The sequence below is a fragment of the Melozone crissalis genome, unplaced genomic scaffold (genome assembly GCF_028551555.1).
Source record: "Melozone crissalis strain CALT ecotype California unplaced genomic scaffold, PUWL_Pcris_2 ptg000016l_1, whole genome shotgun sequence".
NCBI lineage: Eukaryota > Metazoa > Chordata > Aves > Passeriformes > Passerellidae > Melozone > Melozone crissalis.
In genome coordinates, this window is record NW_026535794.1 from 36,608,237 (window position 1) to 36,635,875 (window position 27,639).

A 27,639-nucleotide genomic window follows, 5' to 3' on the forward strand; every position below is an offset into this window, starting at 1 on the left:
TTACAGTCTAACAGCTCCCTGTTAGTAAGGTTTTCCTGATAGTCAGCCTGAAGCTCTCTCTCATAATTCATTCTCTTAACTGTAAATTTCTTTATTCAGATTCAGTTCTATTTATGCCACACCAGACTGAATCATTCTTCTGTTATTATAATATTATGTTTAGAGCTAAAATGTAATTTTTTCTTCCAATTATTTCTCTTACTGAAAGGCAGAATCTTAAACTGAGGTGAATACCTACATTTCAAATAATTTTTGCCCCAAAATATCTGTTTGCAAATTTCTGAAGTTTAACTTATTTTATTCTCTCTTTGTTTTCATAAGTATTCATAAATGAAACAATGTATTTTTGTTTTCATTGATATTTATACAGCCTACTTATTCATTACTACCCCTGAAGTTTAGTAGGGATGTTTGCTTTCTCTTCCAGAATAGTGAAGATATTAAGAAAACACACTATGCAAACAATATTGTAATAGGACAATCTGTCCTCTTAGGACCTGAGTTTACTTGGCTTGTTTTCTTCCCCCACAGGTAAGTTATACCTATAAAGTGTATTTAAGTAAGATTTGTAGAATTACATTTATCTTCCTAATGTAAGCTATTAATAAGTAGCTCAACTCTTCTCCTGAGAGTATATTATGTTGCAGCACTTTTTTATTTTACAGTAACATCAAATTAGACTTTAGTGTTAAGTATTGCAGTTATGGCCTGACATTTACAGTCACCTTTTCCTTCCCTTTCTCTATTTTCTATTGAGTTGTTACATTCCACAACTGCATTTGGAAAGCCACACCTATAACTTTTTTTTTCATTTAAGGCAAAATCAATCTTTAAATCACTGCAAAAAAAAATTAACAAGTGTAATTTTCTCTGTACCTGCAAAGGCATATATGGCTTGCCAACTCCTTAAGGAATGATCAAAATGGATCAAATTTCTAGAATCCCAGACAGTGAAGGCAAGATTCTTCTTCAAAACCATGGTCATTTCACCATTACTCATGGTTCACACAAATTGCACACTCTGTGTTGAGCCAGACTGACTACAGCAGCTATAAATATTTTGGATTCAGTGCTGCACAAACACATCCAAAGTCACACCTGGCCCAACAATCCCCCCTGGAATGGGGGTATTCAATACACAATCAGCTGACTGGATATGAAGCAGCTTCATGGAAAAAGGAATACTTGGGCTGACTCTGTACACACACAATTTATTATACCTAGCCTTTACTCTTAACATGCCACTCGCCCTGTATTACCAGCAACCAAAACCCCATACACAATAGGGAAAATTTCACTGATGTTAAACTGGTGATAAAATTAAGTAAACAAACCACTCATGCTAATAGTTTTTTATGTACTATTATCCCATGTGTTCTTACAGGAGAACTCCACGCAGACTCTGTACTTGATTCAGAAATTACAGGAGTCTTCCTCATCAGGGTTTCTAATATGCAGCTTAATGGACTTTATCTGCACTGGAAATGCCAGTGGTCACAGCTGCAGCAGTAGGGTGGCTTTTACTGTAATGCTGCAAAACAAATAAGTTCTAAGAGATAAGTACTTCTTTTTAGTCCCATTCCTCTAATCCAAAATTTAGGGGAAAAATTTCCTAATATAGTGAAGTAAAACCCCCAAGGAATTAAATGAAATAATGATTTGCAAACACTTACAGTCCATAAATCTGTGGAGCAATTTCCAGTCGGTTCAGATGCATGTACAGCTCAATATCATGTTTCTTCAGCAGATGATCCTGAATTTGATTTACTTTTGCTACAATAGCAATAGATGGCCCCAAGTCCTGTGGCCTTGCAAAGGGCATAGGTGTCACCATCACATCTTTCTCCTGCAGACACAAATAACAGGGTGAAAAAAAGAGCAAATCATGAAGCCTTACTATCTAAAGGGATTGTGTGCAGGAGATTTCATTTGTTGCAAACACTGGCTTCCAAAAAAACCATAGTAATAACTCATTTCTTTTACAGCAGAAGAGGAATCTCAAGCATCCACTTCTGTGGAAGGTATTGCGGGATTCCCTCTCCCAGGAGTGCCAAGGAGTGCCCGTCATTCTGCGCATCAATTTTTATGTGCATGCTTTACTTTTCATGCTCTGACAAAGTGTTGACAGCTTTATTTTAGCTTTAATATCAGCAGTCTGAGTCAGTCCAGAATAAAGCAGATGAATAGTAACTCAGTAGAGAATATATGCCCTCAGAGGACAATAAATTGCATACCAAATAGGAAGTAACTTATTTTCAAACAATCCTTTCTAAACAGGCTTCCCTAGCACAGAAAATCTGGTGGCTTTACCTTAAAACCTACAGTTTCTGATAAAGCATCAGAAACTTCTAAAGGAAAAAATAAATAGAACAATGAGACAGCAGTTGGTTGGACCTGAGGGCTGTGCAAACTATGCCATGAGCTACAACACACCTCAAGTGAAAACCAGTGGAGTATTAGCATCTTTGAACAGGAACTGCATTAAATTCATTCTTCTTGCAAAACAGTGAAGTATTATTGAAAAAGAGACAGAATGCTAGAAAAAATGCAGTAAGTAATTGATAGTGGAACCCTGGAAAAAGTTAAAGATAGAATCTAAAATGTTAGGCTTTGTGCTTTCCCAGATCAGCTGCACCTGCGTAAGCAGTATGATAAATTATATAATTGTTAGACGTGATGATTGTTTAGTAATTAAATGTAATTATTATATAACCATAAGAAGAATAGTGAGAAACTATGTTGGAAATTCAGAGAGGGGCTAAATTTATGTATACAATAGAACAATATAAGTTTAATAATTAACATGAAAGTTATGTAACGATAGAGTATAAAACATGATCATTTCGGATGTATGGTCGGAGTCAGATTTGGGTTGAATATACCCCGATTCCCAGAGCTCTTAATAAAAAGCACCGCATATAATCGCTCCGTGATTATGTGTTTTTGAACGCTAACATAATGAACTGGACTGAAGAGGAAACATATAAAAAGGAGAAGCAAAAATAAAAAAGGACAAGTCAAACCTATCAAGAGAAAGACAGGAGGGCAGAGAAATGGAGAAATTATCTGTTAGGAACAATGTTAAGGTTACAAAACAGGAAAAATTGGAACAGAAAGAAGAGTTTTGCAATGACTTTGCCACAATCTGTCATCATGACCTCTGACTCAAAAGCTTCATGTTGAAAACACAGCTGTTGTTTTTCTACACTTTTGCTCACTATATTAATAGAGAATCATTATCCAGCTCAAAGGGTTAATAATTTCAGGGGGCTTCATTGCACTTTACATTGTTTAGATACAAACTCACTTGTTCCAATATTATGAAAAGAGCGTTATTTTCAACATTCAATAACAAAGAAAGTTTATTTTTGTTGTGTAAGCTATTCCCAGTGTCATTTCCTATGGTCATTTCAAAATCACTTACAACACGATTTAACATAAAAATGGGCAGTGAACATTTAATAATGTCTACCAAAGTGTCTATTTTTGAGTTTGCTTGAAGTACCTTTTCATAATTATTCGATTTCTGTACTGCAGAAAATATGGTAGGATGTTGAGCAGTGATTTCAGGTAATATGTTTCTATTTAAGGACCTGATTGATTATAAATTGTATCTTAAAATCTGCTTAATTGTTGCTTTGCTATGGCAATTGCAGCGAAGGGACTGATCTGTCTATTATAGTGTGGTAGTTTAACCATGCTATTGTGGTACCAAGACATATTCATTTAAGATACTCAAGCAAATCACTTGACAAAAGCTCCCTCAGACTGTCAAATAAAGCTCACTGACATAGCTTGTATTTATTCAAAATCTTTGCTATTCCAACAAACAGGAATTTAAAATAAAACATCTAGTGTCTTAGAGGCCAATAGGCAACGCTGTTACTTACTTAAATGCTGAAGTTCTTCACAGCTGCAGGTACATTAAGAAAGGATATTTCTCCTACCTTATTTTAAAAATTATTCTAGTAAATTCTTTCTGACCAAGTTGGGCAGCATTCTTTGTACTCTGAATTTTATTTCTGCATTGTATGGCTATTTCCTATAATTTCAGATCCATTTCACTATATTCTTGATCATATGCAAGAGTGCAAAATACTGAAAATATTTTAGGTATCCACTAGTATTCTTATATACAGAAAACCACTCTTAAAGCTTGATATGATAATATTGCCTTAATGTTAAATGTCAGTCTATATTAATTTTTTTCATAAACATATGGATTTATCTTTGAAACCAATCATAAAAGTCTGTAACTCTATGTATTTGTAAACTGTGCATATTCTGTCATTTGGCACACATCTGGGGTATAAACTTTATTGTGGTTTATTCAAACTGACTTCAGCTTCACCACTTCATGCATTCAGCACTCCGATGACTCTGAAGACCTGTTTTTAAGCTTTTCTTTATTATAGGTATAAAACCTTATATGGAAAGCTCAACATCAGAATCCCTCTGCTTAGGTGAACTTGTAATATGAAAAGACTAGCTATTACTCAGTTTAGTCTTTACACCATTAGTTGTCTGTGGGTTTCAAGCCATCTTTACAAAATTACAAGACAGATTATTAAACCCTGGCTCAAGTGAGGAAAGATTGTGAATATCAAAAACTAATGCAAGCTTCCACTGTGCCAAAACTGGAGTTACTTGTCACTTGCAGCATTTGTGCACCTTGGCATAATGCAGCACTGACACATTGCTGTCAGACTGACTGACTATCAAACATGGCTAAGTGTATCCAATAGTATGAGCTGGCTTGCCTTTTCTAAAAGCAGGAGATAAGTAAATGGTATCCATCAAAATGCAGTTTATCAGCATCTCAGAAATTAACCCTATTAACAGAAATCTTCAAGGCATGACAGAATCTGTGAGGCAGCAGCTGTAGCCAATATCTCAGCTTTGCCTGTCCATGCCTCCTGATTCCGTGTACTCCACCAAGAAGCTCGGTGGAAGACTAGAGTGCGACAAAGTCATGTCTGTTTTCTCCTCTCATGCAATTTGGTGGAGAAAATGACAATACCTCTAGTCAGTTGAAATTGCTCCAAAAATCACATAGCTGGTGTGAAACAAACAGCCCAAACAGAAAGATGCTCAAATAAACTAATAAAACTAAGCCGCCAAAATGTTTAACTAGAAATGATTCACAGTGCTTGTGCCTAAGCCAAGTGGACAACACAATACTGTGCTCCTGCTCATACCCACTACATTATTATCTGCCATGTGAGAGAAAACACACATTTTCTTTTTGTGAGCCTTCAGGTCTTGCAAAAAGTGCATGTGTTTAGTGCACTGAGTGCATGTGTTTAGTCATCTATTACTAACATCTATGAAAAATAAATGTTCAATACTAAAAGAATGTGGTTCACAACAGAAAGAAAAAATGAGAGATGGCTCAGAATGTGCTGTATTGTTTATAGGAGAGCACCAGATTCACCCTTAAGAACAGTTTAAATATGAATACCAGTGAAATGCAGCTGAAAACTTCAGCAAAGTATTAGGAACAGAGTCACCAAGTGCTGCTGCAAAACATTACCTACCACAACACGAACTGGAATGTCTGGTAGTCGATACTAATACAATTTATATGTTCATGCATTTAGGAAACAAATGCTACAGCAGTACAGAGAGGCTAGGACATAGTACAAGTATAAACTGAGGACAGATTTCTCTCATTAACCACTAGGGAATGGAGTAGCTGGAGAAGCTCCTCTAATGGCAATTGGCAGTAATGGAAACAACTGTTAGAGGCTGTAAAATGTAACATGTCTCTCAGAGCACACGATTTCATTGCTTCCTTTGTGAAGATTCACACTTTACTATGTAGCTAACCCTCAAAGTCACGATTGTAAAAGGCATATGTACAAGAAAGGATTATTAAAGATTATACATGTTTGCAAAGAACAAAAACAAACAACTAGATATTAATCCATTCACTTTGCTCTGTTAATTTTTTATGCCATGAAAGGACTGCAAAGGGCAATGTAAATTTTCACCTTCTACCCAAGCACCGCAAATCTGTAGGCAGACCTGTTTATTTTCTGGAATAAAATTGAACCTCAGACTTTACCACCTCTGTCATGGAAACTGGAACAAATACATTTGAATACACTGAATTTTGAAAAGCTACACTCAGAGAAACATATCTCACAGCCTTGTTTTTAAAATAAAAGTGTCTATGTAGTAACTTCATAAAATTTGTATCTCATATGCTTTGTCCCTAGCTACTGAAATTATATAAAAATCCAAATAATTTATAATTGTAGACAGTGTAGGCTAAGACACCAATGCTCCATATCTGATAAAATATATAATATTTTAAATATTTAAAGGAAATAGATGGTTTTAAATGAGTCTTCGGTGAACAACTTTTACTTCATTAGACTGACAAAACCACCATTCAAACCAGTACTCCCTAATTGCAGTTTGCAACTATAGGTTTAGGTGCACACATATGGACATCCATAACCAAATGAATTCTCATGAAGTTTTTGTTAACTCTAGATATTCTCCCCATGTTCCATGTGAAAAATAGTGAAGTGAATCAAACTGAAACTAAGCTGGGACACCAACTCTTTTAGGATATAATACACTGAAAGCCTTGGCAATACCCATAATGCTGTTAATAGTATTTTGCTAGAGCCTCCACACATACGCTCCATCACACAAATAATTTTCCTGAACTGAAAATAAAAGAGAAACATGAAGATGGAAAGAGACAAGAAAAGAAGGTTGCCACAGGAAATCTTGAGCAACTGACTGAGGGAATTGTCCTTTCTGCCATGAATGAAAAAATTCAGGCAAGGACTAGATGATCTCTAGAAGGTCCCTGCAAAGGAGGGTTCTGTAAAACTAAACTTAGAACACTGCAAAAGCTTTTTTATGAAAGCAGCAACATACTAAAGTCAGTAGTGTCCATACAGATACACCAGATATTTGAAGGCAAAGACATTTCCTCTGTTTGAATATCCTAAGGTTAAGAAAAAAAATGAAGGAAATGGAGTGATTATGTCAAGGAAAGATACACCCTGACATTTGACAGACAGCCTACAGGTAAAGTTTTGGTTTCAAAGCAAATTGTTTGTAAACAGCTGAAAATAATTCATGCCTTAATACTTTACCTATTTAAAGTAACATTTGCACGGGTTTTTGGCACACAGAAGTGCCTATGACAGGCACTCTTTCAAGTGCTATGCAAGGACATCACTTATGTACAGAAAAATCCGTGTCTGTACACTCGGTTTTTGATTACCATGTGATCTTTCAACAGATAGAAACTCTCACCTGAAGACATTCCACAGGTGCTTATGACCAAATTCTGAAGAACCTTTAAAGACTGTAAACTGGTTTGAGACTGCTTTAACCAAGTTAAGAGATGTCTAGCTAGCTTTAAAGAACATCAATCATATTAAAATCACATTTGCTTAAAAGCACAGTAAGTACATTTTAAAGCAATATTTACCTTCTGACTGTCATGTTCAAAAGTTGAAAACCAATGTTCTGCTGTTTTCATAAGACGTGTGAACATTGCACTGAAAGGGAGCAACCCAGAAACTTGGTGTTAAACAATTGTGTCAATTACAAATAAGAGCAAATTAAATGTAAAGAAACTTGTTAAAACTTACTAGGCATCATGTTCCAGATATTCAGGATTCAAAAGAACTTTCATTTCCTCACTGCAAAAGGCAACAGTGAACAATCCAAATGTGAATGTTTATTTTTGGTCAGCGTTCTCCATGTAGTGTTATGTATTTATAAGCCAACTTTCATATAAAGTGCAAATGAGAAAACTAGCCTTTTTAATTAAAAAGAGCAACTCCATTGAACAAATGAAGTCTTTCCTTTTTATAAAGATCAAAAACAAATTAGCTGCCTTGTCTGCACTACAATGAAGTAACCATCTAATTATTCCAAATAACAAATTACTGAATGTCACAATGTATTATTTGAATATGCTTGATCTAGAATAATTGATTGCTGCACAATCTATCACTGTTTATCCTAAACAAAAAAAAAAATGGTTACTGGTCAAATATGCAGTATCAAAACATTAATTTATTTTGTTTTAATAGCCTGTATTTTTATTGTACTTTAACAGCAATTAATCAGTGACAGCACCTCTTTTCCATCTACTTTGCTGCTTAGCTCTACTTTTTCAGTGGGGATGGAACAGAATGCTGTACATAACACATGGTTATTTTAAGTTGTTTAGCACTGAAGAGCATCTTCTAGGTAATTTTAGGATATCTAAGGACAGACATTGAATAAAAGCACACACTTGTAGATAATCATCTTAATGCTTAACTCCCTTTGGGCAGTCACGTTGCAGGGTACCTACAGAGGTTATATGATATTGCACACATAATTAAATTAACTTTTATTCACTGCTGGACTCCAGTGTGCAAAAAACCAAACAAAATGTCCTAAATATCACAAGAATGAAATTGGTTTCTTTTTTCTTTTTTAATAAAAACTAAAGCCTTACATATGGGGCACGAATAAAAGCAGACAACCATTTGATGCAATATTTTATGAGTATGACTGCATGCATACACACATACACACTTTTGAATGAAATGGAGGATCAATAGGTAAACATAATATTACTACCCAGTCAAAGAATAGTTGGATATCCAACTACAACACTGCAGGTGATGAAAGAAATATCAATCCCAAAAATTTGTCTTCAATTATTATTTCCCCTTTTAAGATATGAGGAAAGAGAGTTGGTGGTAAGACGTCTGCTCTATGAGTGGAGCTCACTGATCTGTCTACTCTCTGCAGTGACAAAAACAAAACAACTTCTGGCAATAAGGATGAGGTAGAACCACAGGTAAGTATGTAAGCTTTGAGATTAAGGTTTTCCTTAGATTTCTTGTCTCCCTATTTTTTCACCAGCCAGTGTCTGTGATGAGGCCAATGTCTAAATCTCAGAAGCTGCAGTAGGAAAGATGAAATAAGGACATTCCCATCAAAGCATAAGGATGCATTGATTTCTGATATTAATTTATGAATTATAAACAAAGAATTATGGAGCACATATTTATAAGCTATAGTTCAGCCAACTTATTTTTTAAAGAAAGACGCTTTTTATACAAATAAAACACAATGCTTGCCTTGGTTGTGCAGCTTCACTGGCATGTGAAAAAGCCTGGTGGTCACAATGCAGGATAAAGACAATGGGAGCTAGAAGTTCATGCATGCCCTGAACATAAAAGGAAAAGCAAAAGTATATTTAGATTTTCCAGTCATATAATAGCTCCTAATGCACAGCATAAGGCAGACAGCAATATTAGGTGCAGACTAACTAAAAACATGAACATTCATTCACAGTGTTAACAGAACAATTTCATAATCAATGGCTTTTATCTTAAATTCTGATTAAATCCAAGTGTTTATTCTTCTAGAATATACAGAAACAAGTTAGTCTCCCTTCTTCTAACACAACACACAACAAATTGGCAATGGTAGGCAACCCTGCACCTGGCAGTTTACTTCAAGATCTGTGTTCATAAATATGAATTTTATTTATGATAATTATAATAATGATCTACAGTACAGAGATCTGCAATAGAGAAAATTTGCAAAATGTAAAATTATTTTGTATTTTATAATGTTCCAAAACCATAGATAAAAGTGTAAGAGTAGGCTCCAAAGGAGACAAGGGTAGCTATTTGGGAAAGAAAACAAAACTTTAATTTCTAAAGACATAAGAATTAAAATGAGGTTTTGGGGTTTAACAGTTCTCTTTCAGTTTCTCATAAGTTGTTATGTCAATATTCAAAATAAACTCATTAAACACGATGCATAGAAGACCTGGTACTGTTCTGCTGCAGAGTACTACTTATATATGTAATCTATATTAAGAGACAGAAAAAAACAGAAATAGGCAGGAATCAGAACAAAAAACATGGGTGGGCAGTTGAGGGCTTGGGCTGGCATCAGAAGCATGGCTGGGCCACCCAGGAGAGCTGGGATCCCAGTGTTGGGACTAGGACAGCAGGTAGGAGCTACAAAGGCCCTAGGCTGGGGGAGGCACCAGTCAAAAGAAGGGAAGGGAGTCCTTTGGTGATGGAAGGGATGTGGGATGAAGGATGGAGCTCTGTCTGTCTGCCTCTGGGCACAAGGATGACTCTAAGGGGAGGGAATTCCAGACCCCTGCCCAAAACCACCAGTTACAGCAGGGGTTTGATGCCAAGTGCCCAGGCTACCCCTGCTGGGCATGGCTCTGGATGGAGTCCTTGCCCAGCTGTAGGAAGAAGAACCTGCTGCCAGGACTGCTCCAGTTCAAGGGTGCAACTATTTCATCTAGTGGAGCCTCAGCCCCAAGTCAAGGGAGTGCTCTGGGCAGACGGGGGTTCCAGGCGGACTATTTAATCTATCCTGCTGCAGAAGGAGCACTGGCGCTGGCCCACAAACACATCAATATTTCAGGCTGCTGTCAGTAGTCATGACAGCTGATGGGTGACCTGAGCTGTTCTACTTTTAATAGGTGCAGCTCCAAGATAGGAAGCCTCTGCACTTGCTTTTCCAGTCCCCTCAGTGACGGACAGACATGAACACTGGAAGTGTTACACGCTTGCGAGCTGCCCTGCTGCTTTGCTGGTACCTCAGCTGATATTCCATACAGCACCTGAGAAGTGTTCAACACCAGTAAGTTACCTTATCAGCTACATATGTACTGAACACATCCACTAACTACCAAAACCCTTAAACTTGTATTGGAAGTAATGGGGATTTTCCTTAAGTAGTTCCAACTGACCTGAGAGGTAGATGTGGAAACCGTCTCTACATCACTATTTTGAGTATGCTTGCATGCACAGTTTTTGACAATAGTTTTGATGATCTCTCTGTATGCCATCAACAGAAATCCTAGGAAATTTAATTGTAATTTTTTCAGGCCTGAGATGACTGTTAGAGCCTCAATGGCAGGGCTGAAGTTCAGATGTTTTCTTTCCTTTCCTATTTCTGAACCTTTAGGGGCTATTTTAAAAGATGAAGCCTAGTGAGAAATTCAGTTAGGAAAAACAAAATAAATCAAATCCATTTGATTTCAGAAGTTGATGTAAAACACCACAAATGGGTTAGATTACAAATTGTAAAGTTTAGATTTCTTAAAATATTATGGTCATATCAAAGGAGAAAGGTCCAGGATTAGACAATATATAAGTGGCAAAAAGACTGAAGTAACCAGGGTTGTACTTTCACACATATGGCCCTTGCTTAATTAACAGTTCCATATCTAATCTTTTATTCGCCCTGATATACTAAAGATGAAATAGGAGAAATGGAAATGCCAGAAAACTTGACTATATAAAAAAACTACCACCTAAGCTGTAAACATATAAGCAGCAGAAAAAGAAGGAGGACATAAAATAAGAATTAGTTATGAAAGATAAAAGCACATCACACATTCTTCCAACATAATAATATATCAACTCCATAATAAAATAGAATCATCATGTGGCTGCCCACATATAACAAAACCAAAACAAACAGATGATGAAATATCAGGATTTCAAAAAGATACCTCTGATCTTTCAGTTACAAGAGTACTTCAAATGTTTAGAGATTTTTAGCTTGGCAAGAAAAGCTACCAGTGTAATATGCATACACATATTTTTTCAATGCTACAGTTTACTAAAACTCTTTAGTGTTAATAAATAAGTTGACAGAGCTCAGATAATTTTATGACACTTCCCAGCTACAACAAAATATTGATTTCATAATACAGTCTATGGTTTAGAAAGAAAACCAGAATTATAGCATTCTTACAATGACAAGTGAATCAATGTATTTCAAAATTATATTGACTTCTCTAAGGGCAATCAAATCATGAACAAACAATAGTTAGCCTAGCGATTTAGCTTAATTTCCACTATTTCCTTCCAGTGTAACTAGGAGCAGAATTTTGTCACCAGTCTTACAGAGGAGCTTTAAGGGGAGATCTTACATTTTCTTAACTACAATACACTATTCTCTTTAGATTTTACATTTACAGCTGCTATTTAAAAATTCAGTGATCCTAGGGAAGGTTCTGCCTTTAAAAACTGTAATACAGCTCCACAACATTCTACTCCATTAGACTAGGGATACAAATATGTTTTTCCTCATCAAATAAAATGCTCCTCCACACTGGCCAAAAAACCCAGAAATCCTACAAAGACAACCTGCACGCATACATGCATATTAAACAAACACTATTGATTGCTTCTTGTAATGCTGATGCTATGTAGTAGTTTCAATAGAATGCTGTAAGTATGCAAATTGTCAAGGAACTACAACTTCTTCCAAATATTTTGGAAGATAACATTGGGTAGGGACAGATGCTGACAGACAAAAATATCAGTCTTCATTCATTGGCCAAATTTTATCATTCTAATGGCAATTGTATCTTTTGTATGTGGTCATACAAATAAGACAGCAATTCTCATGGATGACAACAGGACCAGTCCCCATGATGTAAACTGCATATGAAGACAAGCTCCTTAATCTGGGCTTTGTATTCAGGTCACTGTGGAGACAACAACTTGGAGATTATCTGCTACTGATAAATTAATGGTAACCTTCATTTTCTCAAAAATATGCTAGGCTTTGCTGTAGTGAAAATTATTATTATGGGAAGTGGGGCATGAGTCTGGCAAAAACCCTACGTCAGAGAGACTGACTACTAGCTAGGTATTAGACAAAAGAAGGAAAAAGCATATCCTGTTGACTATAAACCATTTATTTTCAGCTAATTCAGAGAAGGGTAATGATGGTCATGAAAAAAAAGTTCTCTAGCAAGAGAGGAGCATGGGGACTAAAAAGGAGGATCTTACTAACAAGCTAAAAGGAGCATTATTTTTAAAGAAATCCAACCTAACAGACCAACTCTTTTAAAATGAGGTAAGAAAAAAACATAGCTCCTAATAAAAGTAACACAAGTCTACAACAAGAGAGGAAAACCACTATAATTTACTATTTTGTGGACATGGCACAGCACTGCAAGACTTGGGTGATATACTGAACACACTTTGAGAGGTTAAATCAACAGTTTTTCATGATCCACATTAATTTAATTTTCTGCACTTCCTCTCCTCTTCATCCTGTAGCAATCCATTCCTGGAACTACCATACTAGTGATGCACACTAGTTGAAAACAGAGGTAAAGAAGTTTTCTTTGTCAACAGCCTGTAGGCTCACAAAATTGAACCTGTTCTTTTATCTGCCTATGTTCATTTAGCCCACCAAGCAGTCTTTATTAAAGCTGAGGCATCAGGCAGTCAAAGTTCATTAATACCATTTATATAATCTCTGCAGTTTCAATTAACTCAGCAAGACATTCTACTACATGATAACAGTCTCATTAATTCAATAAAATCCCATAACTATTAACAATATGGTCTATGTTAAACGGGGTGTCACCTAGTAGAAAATAATAGCTTTAACAGCTTGTGATGAAACGCAGTGCTTTTTTTTTTTTTTAAATTTGATCTGGCTAAATATTCCATCCCTATATAAAAAGGTATTATTTCTTGCTAAGGAATCAAGAGGATTTTAAATATGAGCAGAGGGTAATTAAGTCCTTTTAAGTCATATCAAAGAGTAAAATAATATTCTTGTTCAATAAATGATAGACAAAATTAGCTGGAATGTGTTCTTCCATTTCCCCACCATCAGTACTCTGGCCTATATTCACTAGAAAGAGGAGGCTGAATACTGCTAAGTATTTTTTCAGAAGCACCCTTCAAAACACAGCTCCTAGATCTCATTTTTATTGTTCTTATGCAAACTATTCCTTGCTCACTGTCAGTCAAACATGAGAAATAACATGTTTCATATGTTTGAGAGCTATACAGTCCATTTTTTAAAATATTCTCTAAGAAATTCTTCAGAAGTAAGTGTTCTTTCAACTCATATGCCCTTTGTTTCCATGAAACAACCCTATTCCCTGGCTTGAGGACAGGGTGGTCACCGACCATGCCTGAAAGCATAGATTGTTTTATTACAATCTATAAATCTTATAGATTTATAACAATCTATAAAAATCTTCATTTACTGAATCTCTGTATTTTTGCCATGACAAACTTCCTATCTTCCTAAAGCTGGCTCCTGTACAGTTTATCCTTTGTCCAAGCACACAGAATATCCCTTGGTTTGTCAGTCTCTACTCAGCCTACAGATAACTGTGTGAAGAAACAAATACAAATATGCTTTGATTGATACTCTGCATATTGGTCTTGCTATGTGAATACAATATCATGTTTATAGTTACTTCAAAATCTTCAGAACAAATGCTGAATTAATTAACTTACTAACTCTGTAGATGCAGACTTAGTGCAACTTAGGCTTTCTTTACCATTTTATCAAAAATGGTTTGAGCTTTGAGCAGACTCTCCTTCAATAACTCTGTAAAAGGTACTTCTTCACTCAAGAAGATTTTGTCAGCTGCATTGTACTTGAGTGCTACAAGGTTAGTTAAAGATCTTTTCTCTAAAATACTGCATGGCTTTAGCACTTTGGGGAAGAACTTAAAATATTATATAAAACTTAAATTAGTAAACTTGGTTTAAATTTCAGAAATCCTATGGTTTTTGTTTATTCAGTGCCATTTTAAATCCTGATGTGTACTTTCTTTACCTAAGCAGAGAAAGGCTTTCTTTGGTTTTTTTCTTTCTTAACCAATGACAAAGAAAAAGATGTTTACAAAGAAATTCAAAGTTAGAAAACTTAGCAACTTAAAAAAAAACAACTTAAGGTACTGTGTTATGAGCAGAAAGCATATGTTATTCAATGAGCTTACTTACCAACCAGCTGACAAGCAGCTCTTTGATTACTTCAGCATTATGATACAACTTCAGATACAACAGAGCTACATTATTGTCAAACCATATAGAAAATGTTGAGTCAATGAATGCCACCTGTACAGTATTTTCATTACCTGTTTATAAAGCAACTGCTCATTTTCTCTGGCGTAGCAGAACAGAACATCTGTAAGAATTTTCCTTACGTTCTCTTGCTGGAAATACTGCATTTCAGGAAAGCTGGAAATGAAGCAATACAGCAAGAGTAAACAATAGAGTGCACAGAATGCCAGTTGCTGGTCTTCTAAAAGAGGTTTTAGGTAAGAGCATCTCCCTTGTCTGCTTTCCCACTGCTCTGTGCTGTTTGAGTTACATACTTCTAACAACTTGTTACATTTGTTTTGCAACCGAAATGATGAACAATGTTCTTTAATATACACCAGTCTGCTACACAGGTATGATGACATCACAGTTGTATTTCAATAACTAATCCCTTTTAATCTCATTAAATCTAGACATCTGCAAGAATGAAATACAATGGAAGAAATGGAAGAATGGATTAGAGTATGTCAGATGACACGCATAAACAAGTGTTCTGTATTTCTTTAATATTTGAAAAAAATATTATCATTTAATGACAAGATTATTTAAATATCTCATAATTGACATGAAAACCAGTATCCTAAAATTGAGAATATCTTCCTGGTATGTGTTGCAATACAACACAATTAGACATCTCACTGTCTTTAACAGCTATTACAAATAAACTTACAGTTATAAAATAATCTGTCTGGGCAAATATCCTAAGTGAACCAGAATGAAGTGGAACATGTGTGAGAATAAGGAAAAAAGGCTTTTGGAAAAATCCTGTTACATTCATACTGGAAAATATAAATATTACCAGTCCGTAACTACTCTGAAGCAACTCTCACCTGTGCACCCTGCTCCTTGACTGTTGGAGGTAGGAAATAGAATAGTTATGCAGGACCTAGTTAAAATTAGAATAAGTGCACAAGCAAAGGTGTTTTCATTGCTACTGAAGAAGTAACTAGATGGCAAAAAATGTTTCATAAAGCAAATGCCCCAAACCACATTGCTCCACAGCCATACAGAGCAATATAAAATACACAGCAAAAAAATAAAATCTGAAAAGGTAGAATACTAAAAAGAAAGGAAATGGTAAAGTTGGACAAAGAAAAACAGAAGAATACTTAAAAAAGACAACAAAAGTAGGCCTCAAGCTAGAGTGCTGAAATAAGGTTGTATTATAGTCAGTTTTAGAATTAAAACAGATGGTTTGAAATAAGATTTCTTCAAACAAGTTTCCCAGGTCTGAGCTACAACGTTACACTTTAGACCAGATGTATTTAAGGCTATTGTAAAGCCTGTCACAGAGAAACAATAAGAAATTAGAACAAATTACTTCAGATAAGACTATTAACATTGCTAATCACTGTGGTCATCTCACAGAGGTGATGACAGGCAAGCACAGAATCAGAACTAATTAAGGCTAGGAAAGTGCTTTGAAGTCCTTGGACGAAGGAGCTGAATCAAGAGCCAAGGCAGAGAAGACACTGTGGCTTAAACACAGTGATGCTGAAGTCCTGAGAGAGGCACTGGGATGAGAGGTGTAACGTTTTCCTGGCACCTGCTGGAGGTAATGGTAAGACCAACATTTGGAAACTTGTATGCACTTGTACTAATCACATTACTGTAAAGGAAGGACACAGCTGAGACCAAAAGTGCATTACAGCAGATGGCAATCGACATAATTTAGGGGTTTGAAGAGATTATTTCTGAAGGACTGTTATTCAGGCCTGCCCTATGAAGTTTAGGAACAGAAGACTAATAAAGAAAACTCAAAAATACACAGAGATATCTGTGAGGATCTAGTAATATCAGAGATTGTAACAGAAAGGATAATAACGAACTCAGGAATAAGCTGGCTGAAGTATTAATTATAGTAAATGTAAATAGAAGAGATCATGAGGGAACTATCAGTTCAGGGAGGATTTTTACGGAAAATGTAATTTTATGATTAAAGCTCTGTTTTAAGAAATACAGTATCCTCAAATCAGCAAGGTAAGAATACTTTTCATGAACATGAGACTATTACATTTGATTACAACTCTGAGAAAGCCTGCATTAAGGACATGGGAATTTTCCTAAACTGTTTTACCACAACTCTACAATGAAACAATGGTGCATTCAGATCCCAGCATTCTAAAAGTGAAGACCAGCCTGAGTCAGATATAGCTTTTTAAAATACTTCTTTAGCTGATTTAGGGGTGCCTGCACCACAGGCAGCCAGAATTTGACACAGAAATTTGAAGAACCAGGCTGGTAAACAAATAAACGGATGCACAAAACAGATTTGGTGGCAGACAGAAATGGGGATCATAATCAATGGATTACTGTTCCTTACCATCTCTTCCACCTACTTAGGGAAGATGTAGCTCTCCAGTGGCTTTTCCACTGCTGTTTTGATGTTGGCAAATTTTAAAATAATTTATTCTTATTTGGGGGATGGAGAGTTTGGAACCCCAGCAACCACCACTACTCATCTTCACACACCTTCCATCATCCTAAATTGTAACTGTTACTCCTGAAGCAGAAACTAAGTAGACTGATATAGAAAAGTATTACTACAAAAGAGGAGATATTGACTTGATCTGTCTACAGGGAATGCCCCCTAGGCATTTTAGTTTCTTAAAATACTGGAGAGAGAAAGAGGGTAATGAAATCTAGCCATTTCCAACCCTAGATGTACACTGTGATGCCAACAAGTAACCTGGTATTTTAATTTGTGTTAAATGCTTTTGCATCTGCCAATCTGCTGATTTTTATTCCTGCAGAATATTTAAAAAAAATTTTAAAAACATTGATCACTAATGAGTTGGGACTAACTTAAGAATATCCTTTCCTACTTGCAAATATTGGAAGTTGTTATTTTTATGTAGACATTATGGACTGGATTTCTATCACCTGACTTTAGGAAACTGAAGTTTTGTTAGATACTGGTGAGCTAGGAGCCTTTTATAATTACTGAAGCAAACTGTACCTCTCCAGTGTGTTCCATCAGACAAAAACTGTATTTACATTTTAGGAAGAGATGATTTGTGTCCTAGAGCTCTACAGGTAGACAGGCTCTACAGCATGATTAACCCAGCTGAGAGTATTTGGGCTTCACAGACTCAATAATTAGGTGAGATAAGGATTCTCAAAATGCATAGGAACAAACACACAGACACACACGAACAAACTTTATTACAGCTGCCTTCAGACAGCAAAATCCTGAAGCTTAAAAGAGTTTAAAACAATACCAATTTTAGGAACCTAATTCTAGCTGCTTTTCTTGTTTATTGTTACCACACTTCAGGGAATTCTAACAAAAGCATTATAGAGTAATTTTTTTACTGCTTTGATAGCTGGAACTCTGGTTTGCTACTCTGTGTGTAGTTAGTATCACTCTCTACAGCATTATACGCTTGATGCAGTGGGATGATGGAGGACTGAACTAGATGACAAAGAATATAAAAACATTCATTAAATAAGAAACAGCAGCTAGAAAGTAGTGATTATGGAAATTGAATGCAATAATTATTTTAACCTTTAATAAAAAGCATTGTAAACTAATGATGAATTTTAAACTTTTAAAATTCTAACTCCAGGGATTTATTTAAAGAATATAAATAAAAAGAGAAGGTTTTTACATTCTAATGCCACAGAATGAAGAACTTACTGCTTCTTAAAATAATTATAGTTTATATATAAATACATAAGAATATGTAAAAAAGGATACTATGTTTTATGATTAGACAAAAAATGTACATATAAAATGCATGTAGCTTATCAAATGCATTCATGTCACTGATAAATTTTGCTTTTTCATTGCTTGACTTATTCTGTTATTGATGGCACAATACTGTTGTTTCAGGTTGATGTCATTTTGTATAAATGCATTAATGAAAATTTCTTTAGACACTATTACTGATATTAGTGAATATTACTTTGCCATTTGCCACAGTGAGAGCCTGCAATTTGTGTGTATATACATAGATATTTAAATAATAATCTTACATCCACCATAACCTCCATAAAACTTTTCAATCTCCAATTATAGTTTAGATACATATATATTTTAATCTTAGAACATCCTGAACTGTTTCCTTTAACAAACAAAAAATACCATCTGTTGTGAGAATGCACATGAAAGTATACTCAGATTTTAATTATACATCTCATGGCAAAATACATTCAAGAATGGGTCTAGGGACGGACATGTAAAATATTCGAAAACCAGACTGCAATGATTTCTTCTGCATGACTTGGTTCCTGTAAATGAAAATGTGTAAGCTTGGGATTTGCAGAATCTACGACTATCATCACTTTTTTCAAGTTATAAAGAAAAATATTTGCAATACAGTAAAATATCACATGGTAGCAAACCAGTAAATGAATTTAATTATATTTACACATTACTCAATGCTTGCACTCTGAAAAGAAATATTTTCAGGAACTGAGTGTTCTAACTCAAACAAGTTTCTAAACAGGAATGACCTAAGGGCCAAGAAGATGAAAACATAATCATAGTAATATCAGAACAAATTTTAAAAGGCATATATGACAAATAAAGCTAGAATAGTGATAAATAAAAATAGAACCTCTCAACTTGTATACATGAGTGACATTTCCTTTACTAATTACAAACTGGTTTTTTATTATTGATTGTATTAAGTGTTGAGAATTAGGAAAGTAATCTGTTCGATCTTTCATTATTATCATAATTTAGTTAAAAGACCTTTCAGCTTCTCTTATGTTCTCTTTGCTTCATGCAGAAAACTACATTAAATTTCACAAGTAGTACACTTCCTAATATCTTAATTTAGAAGAGCTTTCCTTCAATGATACCAAGAAATCTCCGGGATTTAATGTTCAGCTAAATTGTCTCATTTTTTACTCCATGTAAGTTGTATTTTTATACATTTAATGTATGTTTCCACACATTCATGTTCAACAAACCTGACATTTACACTAACCAAAGTCAAGAAAACACAATATAATATATACCACATAAAAATGCAGAATATAAATTTATATATATAAATTTCTTAAATATCTACATACGTTCTCATCACATCTTGTTCAATCATTGCTCGAAGCTCTTTATCCTGGAAAAATTTATTCCAAAGACTCTGAAATAAGAAAAAATAATTGTATGAAACCAGACTTCTACTAATACTTAAGGCTTTTAAACTACAAAGTAATGCAAAGCACTGTACAAATATTGACAAATTAATCCTCAACATTCCCGGTAGACAGGTACATCAGTATTTTATGGGAGATAAAGAATGTTGGTGATCAGCACAACATATCTGAGAAAGTCAGTTTGGATCAGAAATAAAAGCATTCAAATTCCTGGATCCTTGTCCTAGGCTCATGGCATTTGCTCAATGGATGGCTGCAGGTTTATGAGTTACTTGTTTGGGTTCCAGAAAGAATATTTAGAATGCCAGAGTAAAGTCAAGCTTATCAGAACCAGCAATTCAACTGGAAAAAAATCCAGTTGTTCACTTGAGGAAAAAGGTCTGTATCACAGGACTGTACCATACCTCTTCTATAGATGTATGGACTTTAATTGGAAGTTGCAGCAATATCCATAATAAGAAGTTGTTTGGGAGTAAGTTAGTTTGTTATACTGGAGACAAAATCATATAAGGAGTGAATGATAATCAAATACCTATTATGAAAACATCATCATTCTAATCCACTCTGAAGACCAAGACTGGCCATTCTAAAAAAAATTATGATAAGAAAAGCCAGAGTATTTAAAGCTCACTATCAAAATAAGAAATACGAAAAAAAAGAATCTGAAGTAGGCTTAGCTTCCTCTGTAGCTATGCTTACGACCATTTTCATGATTTCTCTTTTGTTTCCATGCCTTGCTTACAAATATGTTGTAAAAGCGAACAGGAAAAAAGTCAGAAAGTGCTGTTAATTGTATGCTCCAGAAAAAGTATTGGAAACTATTATTTATTGTAAAGGGATGGTAGCTTGATCAAAATACAGATTGAGCAAAAGTTATAGCAGCCTTCATGCAGGTTTGGTAAGTTTTCAGACAGCAGCAGCACCAATCAATGAAATACAGCACAGAGTCTGTACCGTATTTCACAATTTCTGGCCTCCTGGTAAGCAATTTTTTCCCATGGTGGCTTATGCTCCACAGAATGAAAAGAGAAAGTAAATTAATGCTATCTATAGGGGGGGAAGTAAAATAACAAAACCCCATGTTAATTAGTTGCTATATTTGTGCTACAACTTGGGAAAAAATCTAGACTTCAAAAATATTTATATCTTTGATAATGTCTCACATACAGTGAGTACTCACTGTATGTTTTTAATTCACAACTCTTTTCCTGCAGCTAGACCACATTTTGGAACTCCCCTGTCCCTGCTCCCACCCTGGCCCATCAGAACAGAAGATACAAACAGAAGTTGCATCGCGAAAGGAAGGAAAAATCAGGACACAAAATGGGTGTAACATTCAGTCACAGCAGAGGCTCAAAGGCACTTTGTTCTTCAGTCCTATGCCTGATTTGGTCAGTGGCTTTCTTTTATAGATTAATCCCCTGCCACATATTCTGACATGTTAACCTTTGTTTTCTATATCTGAAAGACACCACAGGCAGAAAGCAGGTAGAGCCACTGTGTATAATCACAAACTACAGCAGAAATGCTTTAAATCTTTTACATTTGACACAACTTTCTGTCCAGATGGATGCAAGAATAGTTTGATGATGTGCACAGTCATAACAGCTGCAGAGCTCTCTCCTTCTAAATTAAATAAGGAGCACAGTACCACTCTAGAGATGAAGTATGGGCTTCTGTTTATGAACAAAACAGGAGTAATATCACCAGAGATATCTGAGACAGTCTTTTCAGGTGTAAATCTCTTAAGTGCAGCCAAACCACTTATTTTCATTGCATTAAGTTATTTTAAAAAATTGAAAAAAAAAAGAATTTTGATGGTAACAATGATAACATAATTAATAGAAAAGCTTAAAGATATGTGCTATAAAATTCTTAAAAGCTTTTCAGGTATAACAAAATGCAGTAAAAAAACTGTCCAAGGCCGAACAATCTTCCAGAGGAAGGTATTTCATTGTTCTGTTAACAGCATTCACCTCATATTGACTGTTTGAACACTCCTTAAACTAGAGCTATTTGATGTATAAAATGAAAACATACAGAGATAAAAAAGTGCATCAGTTAAATATAGTCCAGCAGTGATTTTTTTTTTACCACAGCCTTCCCTGAATTAAGCCCTAAAAATCAGAATATGAACTTGGAAATGAGCATTTCCAGCTGTCCAGCAGAACATGTGGAACAACTCTTAACACAAGTCAGTTTGGACATTTAGGAGGGAGATTTCAGCACCTGCCATTTTGCCTACTTCAGCAAGAACTCACCTGAGTCAGTATCACAAAGATGAGAACTTTAGTAGCAAGTGTTGGGTTAACTTACCCCTTCATCCTGAGAGAGTGGGTTGTTGATTATCAGATCTTGCTGTCCTGCTTTCCGAGGGTTTGTAATGTGCTAGACAAAAACAGGAAAAAAAAAATCAGATCCTCTCGTGTTATGCTATAAATGTTAATATCTATGCCAAAGTATGAGAACCTATTTTGTACCAACTTACAATTTCTTTGATCTTACTGTAAGAAGTTCTTAAGTCTGAAGTGGTTTTAATCCATTGACTTCTATCTTGTGGTAGAACGTCCAGAAATAGCTATTAGCAAAACAAAATAAATTCATTAAGTTTCATCAGTTTTACACAGCTTTCCATATAAATCCTATCAGACAGCATAAACCACCCCAGAAAGAAAGAGAAAGAAAAGAGCTATAAATATTTCTGGTTTCAGTGCTTTCTAGTCCATAAATAAATAGCTAGGAACAACAGCAGTTCTATAGGGCAAAATTAAGCATTAAAGTCAACTGAAGCCATGAACTCAAGCTTTGTAAGCTGTTACAGCTACAGTAAAGTTGATGGTGACTTCCAAGGCAGAAATAATATACAAAGACGTGAAAAAAAAGATACAAAATTTGAAGCTATTTATGTAGCACTGATGACCTAATGCAATGTGCTTAAAACAAAACACAAATGCAGAGCAGGACCTAAGCACCGAGGGATATACCCAATGTGAGAATTGCAACATGCTCTGGAATTCTGCAAGACAGCTAAGAGAGGCAGTTTTGCAGAAAGTCCTTGAGAAAGCTTACATTTCAGTTTTTTCATGTCTCTTTGAAAAGGCTTAGAAAGAAACATGCAGTGCAAAATACTATTTAATTGCATTTGAAGCAAGGAAAAAACCCCAGTATTTTCTTGCTTTTTCAATGTTTTTATTTGCACATTGTAAAGTGTTAAGAAACAGTAATACTGACAAACAGAAGTACTGACAAATCATTCCTAAATTTCAGAATTTAACAACAGAACCCTAATGCATATTGGGACAAGCAAATAAACCTTGCCTTATTTCTAAAATAAAACCACTCCTTGATTTAATTGGTAGATAGAGAAGGGCTTGTTGTTTGTGTTAGTTCAGAGCTTTGAGTTATGGCCTCCTAATTTAGAGACTTAAAAAGAAGCAAACTGGTAAAACAATGCAGGTGGCATATATTCACTGGGCTTGCTGAATAAAATATTTTCATTAACTTTAAACTAGTTCAATGCTACATATATTTCAATTTTCAAACTTTCTTTCATTCATATAAAAGGAGTATTTTAAATTTCTTTTTATAGGTCTTTGTGCCGAAATGATGGTTCAGAAATTCCAAATGAAGTAGTTTAAATGATCAGCATTAACACACAGTAATTCTACTAGAAAAATTTTCTCTACTGTCTGAGATAGTGCACAACAGAAGACTTGATGTCATTGTAAAAAATTTGTTTGGACTTTAGAGGGCTACCCTGTATTACCTTGCTTTCTTTCTCTCTTCCTTTCCCTGCTACTTTAAAACAAACCACCAAATAACTCCCAAGGAGCTGTTGTGCTTTTGGAAGACCTTGCTTCCCTCTTCATCCAGTCCTTACAAGAGGGATTGATCTTCACTTTCTCATTTCAGTGGGAAAACCAGAAAGCAGAAGCATCAGACTGATTTTAAAGCAGTCCCAAATTCCACAAAACCATAATTTTTTAGACTAACTTCCTATCTATTTCCAGTGCATGACTTCCCTGCACAGATACTGAGAGGAGAGATGGCTGTATGGCACTCAATTCTAAACATATCACCAGCACAAAGATACACTTTCCTAGGATTCTTTTGCTATTACCTGCAATTCAGCTTTAAAACAATTTGATGTGGTTAGCAAATGTCCAATGAATTATAAAAACGAGTAGGAAAACATTGGGATGAAGTCTCTTGGAAAATTCATGATTCTTTGCATCAATAATCTTCCAGCGCATCAGGTAATGTGTTGATATATTGCAACCACAAACTGTAAATAAATATTTTCTCTTCTTACCTTCCAGCAAACACTACGGAACCTGCTGCTTCTCAGCTGCCCATTAATCCCCTTCAGCCGTATAGTTGCCAAGTAATTGTTGTTTACAAATAGTTCTTCCCATTCTTTACTGCAAAAGCAAAAGGAATGAACATTTAAACAAAAAAAAGCCTTAGCTGATTTAAGGACTATATGACACTATACAATTTTGGATAAGCAGAGGAAAGCAACTTTTTAAAATGTATATATTTAGTTGTGTACCACTTCTAAACGCATGGCTGTTTTTTTGGACACATTTCTTCTTTGGATTTAATGAATATGTAGATCGCTATAATTATGCCAGCTACTGAAATTCATAATGTCTATGGAGGCTATTCCATTTCCTCTAAAATGTTGGTACTGCAGTTCAGTGAATAAACAAGAAAAATGAATATTAATATAAGCACATTCATGTTTCAGCTGTAGACAAAGAAGTACCTATTCCAAAAATATGCAACAGAAAAGTACACTGTTGACTGTATTAGCTCTTCACATGACGTATTTGCTTAAATGAACCTTCTTTTCTTCTTAATGTCAAGCTGGGCAGTTAAGCATCATAGAAGATGACTTTCTTTAACATTTAGTGCTATTTACTATTGAAATCACTCCTACTTCTTTCTACATGATCAGTTTTAAAATTTTAACAGGTGCTAGGAAATTTAAAAAAACATCAAAAAATTAAAAAGCCTCACTGTATAAACTGTTAAAGGCAAGCTTGAGTACCTTGCAGTACCTATGGCTGACTAGATAAACAACCTAAATATGCCTCCCAGGCATGCAGGCACCAGGGGCCTAACACCTGTGCCTCATTAATATACAAGTAAATCTGCTCTACTGGGAAACAATTGGAAATTAATTGTCCCAAACCATCTACTGAGTTTGAATAAAAGAATTAAACCTATATTTCCTGCAACTTCTACTGAAATGAATCTCAAGAACAGCTGAAGCCATCTGATAGTCTTAGTAGCCCACGACTTGCTCGCAGACTTTCTGCAGCCACTTTAAAATACAAAGGGCAATTTCAAGGTAAGGAGCTGTGTTATGTGCAAGGAAATGTGTTTCAGATTTATTTTCAATGCATGTCCTTAAGGTGAACATCTCCTCCTCCCCCTGTCACATGGGAGACTATTACTTCTCCCTGGGAGACCAAATGAAACCAGGAAGAGGGAAACTACTATTATGACTCCAGGCTAAGATCTCACCACATTTACTCTGCTAAGGAGGGTCACAGAGTGGGTTATACTAAATACCAGCAAACTCTGGTTTTGCAAATTGCCCTAAATATATGCAAGATGAAGTTAGATGGTTTTCAGCCTTTTAAGCTGAGTTGAGAGAGCGAGTTTTTTTAAAACAGAATTATAAGATATAGCTGCCGAGAACTGTAGAGGAATGGACTCAGCAAGCCAGGAAATCATGGTTGTCTTCCTTTATGACAGGAGCAAGCTCATGATTCATGCTGAGACCTGAAGTTTGGTGGTGTTTGTGAATGCACAACCTTTCAGCTAGGACCATAGTCTTAAAAAAAAAAAAAAGTGTTTACTTCTGGGTGTTCATTATTAATTACTTTGAAAACCAAAGGCGTTCTAGATAAGAGCAAAGATGCCTACAGCAGTGTTAGACTGCAGAGTTTAGGGCTGCCTTCAGCTTCTCCCACGTGCCAATATGCCCAGGTGACCAAAAGAGCAGCAAGTCATTCCAATGGTGTGGAGCAGCTTCCTCCATTCCTCTCACATCCCCCAGTCTCCAAGTCAGAAAGACTATCTGGTCATTTTTGTCTCCTTGTCTCCCACACATCCTCACCTTCTGCAGGGAGCTGCCTACGATTGTTTACCACGATTCTGCCTCCTTTAAATACAACGTATGGTATACAGCAGACACAGCTTGAGGAAAAGCTGGGCCTTTCTTTCACAGCCACGTATATTTCAGTAACTACAGTATATTATGGCTATCTAAATAACCCTTCTGTTTTTACCACGTATAATATTCTTCATTTGCCATTGTAAATTCTGTAGCATCATTGGCCATTATAACTCCTGCCAAGCCACCTCCCTAAGGTAGCTATGTTTCAAGAGTGCCACATTCCCCTGTGCACACAACAGGTCAGACTCTGAAGCGATTCACATTGTTCTGCAAGTGGATGACATTCCCACAATGTCTTTGAAAATGCCAGTGTGTCAGCTGAGTTAGCAAAAGGTTTCAACCAGTGCAACTGTGAAAAGAAAGAACAGAAAGGAAAGAAACTCTTCAGGTTATTTTTCTCACCAGCTGCTGGAAGTGATTGCTACACAGTAAGAAAGTAATTTCAACACTTCTGAAATAGTATTAGTGCAGATATTATGCCTTAAAAAAAAAAAAAGTAATGCGATTCCAAACACGTTTTGAACCAAATTACTTTTAAAACCGCCAAAAGAAATTTGGCAAGATTGTATCTCCTCTGCATTCCCTCTTGGCTGCTAGGATCACAAAAAAAAGTTATAAGCAACTGAAAAAGAAATTACTTGGAAGCTGAGATCTGCCTCAGTTTTAGTAGAGCTGAATGATATTTAAAATCCTTTCTGAACAGCATTCCCTAATTCATGTCTCAAGTATTTCGAATGAAGACTAATAATCTAAGCTTTACAATTCTAGAGACTTTTAGTAGTGATAACACTGTTTAATATGAACAAGCAATCAATTCTAAAAAGATAACATTTAAAATTATATAGCCCTACTATGTAAAATAATATCTAAGAGCCTTGTTAACCCAGGATTGCAGAAAACCCACCGGTCAACATGAAATGAGCAATTAAGATTGGAACTCATGTCTACCATATTCCATTTGCTTCACTGCAGGGAAAGATTTCAAGAGCTAACAGGAACCACCTAAACTATGAATAAGCACATGCATTTACTTTTAATCAAACTAGAAAATGAAATGCATGATCCTGTGTTATACCACCTGTAGAGTGTACAATTAAAGGCAAATGTCAATGTTAATGTTTTCTGATTATTTTGTAAATATTTTCATTTTAGATTCTTATTTGAGTATCCTGTCTAATGTACTATTGGGCATATTGTAAAGTCTTCTTAGTAATAATAAATACATATAATATAAGCCCTTGTCATGGTTTGACACTGGCCCAAGGCCAGGCACCCACCCAAGCTGCTCCCTCAATCTCCTGTGCCACAGCTAGGGAGAGGAGAGAAAAAAATTGAGTTGAGTTGAGATAAGGACCAGGAGAAAACACTTCAAGAGCAAAACAGCGTCAAAGTTGCAAAGTGAATTTACTACTAACAGAGTCAGAAGAGGATAATGAGAAGTAAAAGAAGCCCTTAAAA

The 27,639-nt window shown here is 35.5% G+C and overlaps 1 protein-coding gene across 7 annotated transcripts in view; it reads right to left on the minus strand.

Moving 5' to 3' along the window:
- TBC1D5 (TBC1 domain family member 5) overlaps positions 1 to 27,639 on the minus strand; it is a 313,714-nt gene that overhangs the window by 115,997 nt on the left and 170,078 nt on the right. For all 7 annotated transcript variants that reach the window (XM_054273245.1, XM_054273244.1, XM_054273243.1 and 4 more), the window contains 9 exons: positions 24,304 to 24,412; positions 22,480 to 22,569; positions 22,308 to 22,379; positions 19,911 to 19,978; positions 14,921 to 15,023; positions 9,114 to 9,202; positions 7,623 to 7,673; positions 7,460 to 7,529; positions 1,674 to 1,846 (listed from right to left, as the gene is read on the minus strand). In XM_054273245.1, the coding sequence (XP_054129220.1) occupies positions 1,674 to 1,846; positions 7,460 to 7,529; positions 7,623 to 7,673; positions 9,114 to 9,202; positions 14,921 to 15,023; positions 19,911 to 19,978; positions 22,308 to 22,379; positions 22,480 to 22,569; positions 24,304 to 24,412 (825 nt within the window). The remainder of the gene's footprint in view (positions 1 to 1,673; positions 1,847 to 7,459; positions 7,530 to 7,622; positions 7,674 to 9,113; positions 9,203 to 14,920; positions 15,024 to 19,910; positions 19,979 to 22,307; positions 22,380 to 22,479; positions 22,570 to 24,303; positions 24,413 to 27,639) is intronic.